At 42.8% G+C, this 8,898-nt stretch overlaps 1 protein-coding gene across 1 annotated transcript in view; it reads left to right on the forward strand.

Annotated features, from left to right (window-relative positions):
- The first annotated feature begins 227 nt into the window (after positions 1-227).
- The window catches only part of Oprk1 (opioid receptor kappa 1), an 18,934-nt gene continuing 10,263 nt past the window's right edge, over positions 228-8,898 (forward strand). The window contains exons 1-2 of the mRNA XM_031366767.1: positions 228-420; positions 768-1,070. Of these exons, the coding sequence (XP_031222627.1) occupies positions 814-1,070 (257 nt within the window). The 5' untranslated portion in view covers positions 228-420; positions 768-813. The remainder of the gene's footprint in view (positions 421-767; positions 1,071-8,898) is intronic.

The raw sequence follows: 8,898 nt of genomic DNA on the forward strand, positions 1-8,898 counted from the left end.
TTGTCACTGCACAAACTGCTCTTTTCTGTTACTGGACCATAGCTAAGCATCAGACCGCCCGCCAGGAAGCTGCAGGGAGAGAAGCAGAAAACAGCTTGGGCAGTTGGAGTTAGTGAGCCTTGGCCAAGCAGCAGACTGACCTGGGTCAGCTCTGAGGAAGCAGGGCGGGGAGAGGAGGAGATGGGCGGGGATAGGCGGGGATGGGGTGCAGGGCGGGGGCAACCAGCCCCGCAGCTCTCAGCCTGCCTGTCCCCTGCGCGCCTTGGCTGAATCCCAACGTGCAGAGCTTCTTCCAGTCTTGGAAGGCACAAATTGAGCATTAGGGACGTGGACCCATCAAGGCTGAACCCGGGAGGTAAAGTGGTGACCTAGAAAGCTGACGGTGACTTGGAAAGGAGGTCGCCAATCCGCGATCCGGAGGTGAGCTTGGGGCTTTCGAGGCACAGAAGGGCAATTGCTGTCTTTAGAGCTGAGGGGAGGCGAGTGCTTCTTGTGGTTGCACGCACAGACAGGCAGGTAGGGTCAGCACAACGCCTGAGGGTGAAGCAACCTCAGAGCTCCAAAAAGGTGCAAATACTCTCAGTTTAATAGCAGCTGTGGATATAGGGGTAGGGGTAGGAAGGGAATTTCAACAAGAGTCCTGTCTGCTCCTTCCTCGGGATGCGCGGCCAGACTGAGTCCAGGGTTTGCGGGCTCCTGCGCCTCCAGCCCAGTCTGCACGGGCAAAGTTTGTCTTTCTGGCTCCAATCTGTCCTCTGCTCCTGCAGCCCAGCAAGTGCCACCGCTCCTCGCTTTCCAGCTGCAGCACGCACTATGGAGTCCCCCATCCAGATCATCCGCGGAGAGCCAGGCCCTACCTGCGCTCCCAGTGCTTGCCTACTCCCCAACAGCAGCTCTTGGTTCCCCAACTGGGCTGAATCGGACACCAATGGCAGTGTGGGCTCTGAGGACCATCAGCTGGAGCCCGCGCACATCTCTCCGGCCATCCCTGTTATCATCACTGCTGTCTACTCTGTGGTGTTCGTGGTGGGCTTAGTGGGCAATTCCCTGGTCATGTTTGTCATCATCCGGTGAGTTCAGGAACAGGTCACGGTGGCAGAGGGGTGTTGCTGGGGTGGTGGTGGTGGTGGTGGTGATGGTGGTGGTGGTGGCTGCTGCGGCAGTGGTGCAGCGGGGGTGGTGGTGGGTTGGGGGTAGACAATGTGTGTGTGTGTGTGAGTGTGAGTGTGTGTGTGTGTGTGTGTGTGTGTGTGTGTGTGTGTGTGTGTGTGTGTGTAGGAGTGAGCCAGCCAGCCAAGTGCGGGATCTCTTCTGTGCAGGGTTCCAGAGAGATTCTCCAAGGTGACATCTTAAAAATTTCCTGGGAAAGTGTTTTGCCAGGAATTGTGGGTTTCACACAGGGCTACCAAGGTACCTTTAGGATTTAAGAGCTACCTGCCGTGGTCAAAAGGGAGGCTACAAACCTCTTGAGGGAAAACACTCAAGAAAATGCCAGGGTTCTGATCATGAGGTCATTTCCTGGTAAAAAAAAACTTAGAATATCTATGTAAACTTTTGCTTCATTACCTGCTCTGGCTGAAACACTTTTGTGCCCTAATACTTCTTTAAATAAATTCTGGGCCCACCAAATGCATGGAAGATAATTCAGAATTTTTTGTGACTCGTCAGACTAGTGGTGTAGCTTATGAAACGAAAACCAATAGGCTATTTAGTGTTGTGAATATCCACTAGCATGATTTTGAAGTGTCCAGGATTAACCCCAATGAGTAGGCTAGGCAAGCACTCAAGCTAGACTGCCTGGCTATTTCAGAACTGGATAAGAACAGAAAGGCATGTGATACCCCAACTGGAAATTCTGCAATAGCATTGCTCCTTCCATGCCAAATCTTTTAGCCACTACTTAAATTCCCTATGATCTCTGCCCTAGACATCCTGTCCTTGTCTTTCAAAGTCTCATAGGTATCAGTTTGGGATCTTTTTATATATTGCAAATCATTGCAGAAGAGCATAAAGAAGGCTGGGGCTCCTGCAACTTTCTGCTGGGCTTTGAATGGAACAATGTGGTCTCACCTTTCTGCATCCTGCCTTGGAATGAATATTAACATTTCCTTTTACTCAAGAGTAGCAAAGGCGACCTCAGAAATTAAGAGCCTGTCGTTTTCTCTCCAGGTGTTTCGTCCATGTTTGAGAATGTCTTAAAAGAGAGTTAGTTTCATGGTAGCTGCTTCTGTGGATTAGCTAAGATTATTTTCTTTCAGTGGGGTATGTGATCCCAGTGAAGTGTGCAGTCTGTGCAGCCATTTCAGGACATAAACTAAAATTGATAGGAATATAAGAGGTTGGGGAAAGGAGGGGGGAGAATAGGATATCAGCCAGCTGGGTGGTGGCATAATAGGCTTGTAATCCCAGCTAGTTGGAAGATGGAAGCGGGAGAAATGTGAGCTCACGGCCTGTTTGGACAACTTAGTGAAAGCAAAATAAATTTCAAAATAAAAACTAAAGCACAGAGGTAGAGGAAATGCCTCAGTGTTTGAACACTTACTGAGCACACATGGGGCTCCAGCATCATAGAAAAGAAAAACAAAAATGTGTTCTTTGTACTTGAAAAGATCACAGACAAAGCCTACTCAGTTGTTTTTGTGCTCCCGTGGCTTTGTATACTTTCCTGGCATCTACCTCGGAGCCAGTTTCAGGAGTCTGCTTCTTACTGGGAGGGAAGAATTTCTCTTCATTAGCTATTACACTATATCCTGAGTGGCAATATCTTCCTGAGAACTGTGCAGGTGGCACCTCCTTCACCCCAGCTTGATTTCTGGATGCAAGCAGTCAAGGGTTACCCCTGTAGGTTCCGTGCTCAGCTACAAATCTAAAATTCTGTGGCTGTAAGACTGCTGTCATTCTAAGATGGATTGGATTTCAGTGGGGCAATGAATACAGGCTTAGAACTGTATCAAGACCTTTGAAGATAATTGTTACTTGTTCCTCACCTTCTATTAAAAGACGGTACTAGCTTATCTTTTAGAGAAAGAAAACTTACATTAAAAAAATAGATGATAGTGGTCACTGTTTTTGAGACAGTCTCGCTAAATTTCCCAAGCTGGCCTCAAATTCATAATCCTCTTACTTTAGCCTACCATGTCGTAGGATTACAGACCTGTGCTACCACATCTCACTAAAGAAAGGAATTTAGGAACGGCTTAATGCTGCAAAACACATGTGGGTTACTATTTGTTTGTTTGATTAACATTCATTATCCAAACTGGACAATTAAATCAGAATTTACATGAAAGATTTAAGTCTTTGCTTATGCCCACCCTTCAGATTTCTATACGAAGTCAGAGAAATAATTTTAAATATATGTATGCCTTTTGGTACCCAGGTGGTGATGCCCTGTTGAATGTATTACAATTTGTTGTTAGGGCTCATTGCCATGTGGCAATATCAAGAGGAAGGGATGACATGTTCTAAAGTGTTAATTACTCCAGTGAAGTTGTTTCTTGGGCATTCCCCATCTTTCTTGGCCACAGTCCTGCAGGGATAGCTGCCCAGGGGTGATGTTTATTTTGGGTTGTTGCTGAACTTGGCTACCTGTGTGGCAACTGAAGAGCAAAGCTTATGCTGATGCTCCATCCTCTCATGGTGCTGGCTCTCTGCATAGGCAAAAACACTGGAAACATCCTGGCTCCAATGGGAATCGGGTTGCACAGAACACTGCAGACTGACAGAATATGAAAGACAGCTCAAAAGCAAGGACCACACTTCCTTTGCTTTACAGAAATGAAGAAACTACTGCCTTTTAGTAAGCAACCATGATTTCAATATCAAGTAATCCAAAAGAATATTTAGCAAATTAATTTCATTTATATGAACTGAAGGTATCTGGAGAATTTAATGAAACAAACTCATTACATTTTCAAAACATTCAACTGAAAAGTCATATTAGGGAAATCTTCATTCTTGATCATTTTATTTTTTATTTAACATCTTTAAAAGAGAATTTTCTAGAATAATAGTTGAGTTCACAGAAAAAATTAATAAAAGGAATAAATCCTCCACATCCCTGCCCTTTATATGTATTATTCCTCCATAGCTCTCCTGCCCCAGTCAGAATCAGGCAACTGGCAAATCTAGGCTGACTCAAGACTGTCATACACACTCCAGTTACCACTGGACTTGTTCAGATCCCACTGAAGCCTAATTGACAAATGAAAATAACTTACTCTGAAGGTGTGTGTGTCATTTGTGCTATGTTCATTATTAAATGTCTCCTGCAAGCACCTGTGTTGAAGACTTTGTCACCTGTCTGAAGTGGTGAAATGCTTCAAAGGTAGAGTTTAATGCAAGGAAGTGAGACCACAGGGTGCACGCTCTTGAAGGAGGTATTGGGGTATGTGCAGCCATGAGCTCTCTCTCTCCCTCTCTTCTCTGTCCCCCCTTTCTCTCCTTTTTGCACTCTCCTCTCCCCGTCTCTTCTCTCTCTCTGCTCTCTCCCTCTCTCTCTCCCTTTCCCCCCTGCTCTGTCTCTGTCTCCCTCCCTGTCTCTGTCTCCCTCCCTGTCTCTGTCTCCCTCCCTCCCTCCCTCCGTCCCTCTTTCCCTCCCTCCCTCCCTCTCTCCCTCTTTTCTTTCCTCCTTCCCTCTCCCTGCCCCTCCCCTCTCTCTCCCATTGCAGTGTGAGGTAAATAGACCTTTTCTACCATGGTATATTGGGCCATCATAGTATACTCCCAACAAATGGGCCAACAGTGGACTGAAACTTCTCAAACTGGAAACCAAGACAAACTTTTCCTCATTACAAGTTGACTACCCTTGCAATTTTGTTGCTGTGACAGAAAACTAGTACCGTTAAATAGTTAAAGTCATGTATTCATTGCAACATGTTGAACTTAATCAAATGAATACATACTTAATCCATTACCACACGGAGTTACTTCACTGTGTGTGCCAGTTATGTGGAAAACACACAAGATCTGACCTCAGTAACTTTCAGATCCGCTCTACAATATTCCTAACCATAGTTATTATTTATATACCCACCATCACCCCCAAATATTCCTAAACAATGAGTTTAAGCACTATTTACATTATATTTGTATTATACTGGGTATTATAAACTGGGAAGTACACAGGAGAAGCACATGCTATGTGTGAACACTGTATCAACTCATACAAAAGCCCAAGCAAGCATTCATGGATTAGAATATCTGAAGAGGTACCCTCTATAAATACCAAGGGACATGACCTATGACCTATGGAAACCTCAAATGCAAGAAATATGTGGCAGTGCTTCAGCTCTGCGGGGCCAGCAATCCAGTACTTTATAGCAGTATAACTCTCTGGACTATGCCATATTTCCTAGTGTTAAGTGTTTTTTACACTCATAATGTAGACTTGGCCACACTGGTCAGAGTGCTTTCCAACTTTTATTTGCAACATGTGGCAGGAATCAGAAAGTCTCACTATTTTTCTGATAGAATACCTGGCTCCTTGAGCATCTTTGGAAAAAGACAGCACTGATGCCAAGAGCCCTTAAGAAACAGAATATTTCTAAGATTATTTTATGATATTTTCCTTTTCAGTAAAAACAGAAGTAGTATATCTTACAGGACTGTACTTGGATTTGTTAGAGCAGGGCTATGGGAGGTTACCACACTAACAAGAAAAGCACTGCCTTGATGATGATAGTTGAGGCCAGCCTCACCTAAGCACTTACAGGCCAGGTCCCTGCTGTGTGACTTTGTGTGTGTGTGTGTGTGTGTGCATGTGTGTGTGTGTGTGTGTGTGCATGTGTGTGTGTGTGTGTGTGTGTGTGTGTGTGTGTGTGTGAGAGAGAGAGAGAGAGAGAGAGAGAGAGAGAGAGAGAAATCTAGTCACCATCACTGCTTTGTCAGGTCTTATGAAGCTCCCAAACCAGTATCTGTGGCTTTATAAGCCACGAACAAATGCTTATAATAGCTTTGCTGTTGTTGGGTCCTAGGTCTTCTCTGGCACAAAACCATGTAATCTCTTATCAAACCCCAGAAAGCCCATCTCTGCACTGCCTCCTGCAATGGATACTGGGTATCAAAGCTATCTCTGTATACCCAGAGAAGTATGGTATGCTCAAGCTCCCATGAGCTTTTTTTTTTTTTTTTCTCTTTTATGTCATCTGTGTAGATTTCTCTGGTTCTAAGCTTCTTTTCATTTCTGTGCTCCAAAAATTTACAATATAATTTATTTTCAGTCATCAGATTTTAGTGTGTTGTAGATTTAGGGGTAGGCTTTGAAAACTCAGGGTAAGCATGTTGAAATGAAGGGATAAAGAGAAAGGAAACAAGCATGAGTGGTAAGAGAAAATAGCTTTGGTAGTCAACATGAAGCAAAACTGCAGAGTGGAAGATAACAGGTATCAACACATCTCAAAGTCTCTAGTGTCAAGGTACCAGATCTTCAGATTTATTGTGCTTTTGTCAGGAAGGTCAAATGAAGTATTGATTAAAGAAACAACACTGACATTAAAATAACAAGAACAAAGAGGTTGATATTCCTGTTTAGCAAAGGATGCCAACAATACAAGTGTCTCACAGCAGGCACAGAGAAATGATCAAAAGCCTCAGGACCCTGCCAGGCCACAAAGCCAGAATTCTCCCTTCTGGCACTGCACTTCATATTTCTAGCACTGTGGGTGTTAAATTCTCACAGAAACTCTGCCCCATGACATTTGTTCTTGATATCTAGCAATACAACTCTGATCCCTTCATGTCACACAAGTACCTATGGATTCCACTCACTTGCAGAGGTGGTCTCCAAAATGGGCTGGGGTTAAGGAGTCCATAGGGAACATCTTTACTCTCTGGAGTAATATCCATTGAGGCTCACATTCTCAGCTCTGTAATTGACCCGTCTTCTTGGTCTGTCTTTCCCCTCCTGTCTAATACACAGTAATGTGACTCAGTTTTGCACCTCTATGCAGATTAGTTATTGCTTCACTTTTCATTATCATATGCTCCTGAGGTGTGTATGTCAAAAAGGTAACCATTTGCAGCCAACCCACCTTCAGCTTTTACACACAAGTCAAATTTCCCATCTAGATGGTGCCATTTTACTTGAAATGCTTGCAGATTTTCGTAAAACATTATGGATGAAGTGGGAAAAAAAGCTTAGTTGTTTTCTCAGTGGACATACAGTGAATGAAAAGAATGGTTAACAGTTTGTTCCAGTTAACTAGAAGCAACGTCTGAGGGCTCTGATAGAATCTTCGGCAGTAGAGGTTTCCACTTAAGTGTTTATGGGGTCCAGTACAGTGTTTTTCCTGGTAGATTGTTGACAATGTCTTTGAACTTCTGTTTTATTCTCTCCTTCTGTTCTGACTGTGAGCATTTCTCTCAGTGTGGCATGTTTTTAAGCACCTGTCTATAGGATGGGGACCTGCCCTGTTCCTCAAAGCAAGGGCATCTCTGCCTATACTGCACAGATCATTGGCTTTACTCAAGCCCAAATTTCTTCAGCTAGAGGAGTGAATACACATAAGTCTCAAAGACAACTTGACACACATGTGTGAAACTCAAGTAATTGAAGTCAAAATACTAGATTTTGAAAGTTGTAAGAAGCTGAAATGACAGATATAGGAATATATAGCTTGGCATCTATCTCCTGCATTGCAATTTCTGCACTGTCATTTGTAATTATATGTCTTTAAGATTTTTTATAGAACTCCATGATTGTTAGCTGCCTCATTTATAGAAAAGAATTAAGATCTGCCACGTGGAGTTATAAAAAGACCTAAGTGAGATAATATCTATATAATGGACAGAAAGCTTTTTGAAGTGATTGGTCATTGTGATTACTGTCAATGGTCAATACTTTTATTATGAGATCTGATAAGATTTGGATTCTTTATAAATTCACATCTTATGCAGTTCTATTCACCTATTGGCTATAAATATTTTTGAAAAGATAAAAGCTACGTATCCCCAAACATTTTATGATATCTTTAGATCTATATCTTATTTTATGAAGTTTTAGTATTATTGAACTTATGTTTGTCTATGCCAGGGCTCAAGTTTCATTTTACTGCCATCTTCATTTTCAATCTAAATTGGATAAAACTAGCCATGAATGTTATCTGGAAGCCACATTCCACTTCACTTTCTGAGCTAACTGTTAAATTCTCCCCACATATGAAGGGGAGAAGGAGTTAGGGAACATGAAATAAATTAGACATGATCATTGTAAAAGTGGGGAAATAAATTTCACCCCATACCCCTAAGTTATCTTTGCAATAAACACACGTTTCATTTTGTACACAATAAACTTGGGCTTGTGGTAATTAATCCTTGCTATTCTCTGGGCCTTGAGGTTTGCTTAAAGGCCTATGTGTTGGATATGTGGCCTGAGACCTTTAATAAATGCAAATTAGTTTGAAATCTTCAGATAATTTTAGGTGTGGCCTTAAATGTGGTCTTGGGACCTCATGCCTCTCTTCTTATTCTTCATTAGTGGTGGCAAAATGAACAGCTTTGCTCTGTCACGCTCTCCTGTCTTGAGATGCCGCTTTGCCACAGGCCTGAAGCAGCAGAGCATGGCTAGAACCTCCAGGAAAGGAAAAAAAGAAATAATTCTTTATACATACAAGTTGACTAGCTCAAGTATTTGTTATCATGAGGCAAAACTGACTTGCTACACCCTAATAAAGTTTATCTGTTCAATGGATGGGAAAAAATGAAAGTCCAGGACCCAGGTATTTCCAATTTTATAAAGCAAAGAATGCCAGTATAAAGTCATGCAGACACAGGAAACTTAGAGACTCAGAACAGAAGATTAGATGCAAAAGCTATCACTTGCTGGAATCTATTAGAGATTCTGTTGGAGGAAGTTGTAGCAGTGGAAAGTACGTCTATAACCTGAACTTTTTTTTTTTT

Source organism: Mastomys coucha, unplaced genomic scaffold, assembly GCF_008632895.1.
Source record: "Mastomys coucha isolate ucsf_1 unplaced genomic scaffold, UCSF_Mcou_1 pScaffold14, whole genome shotgun sequence".
Lineage (NCBI taxonomy): Eukaryota > Metazoa > Chordata > Mammalia > Rodentia > Muridae > Mastomys > Mastomys coucha.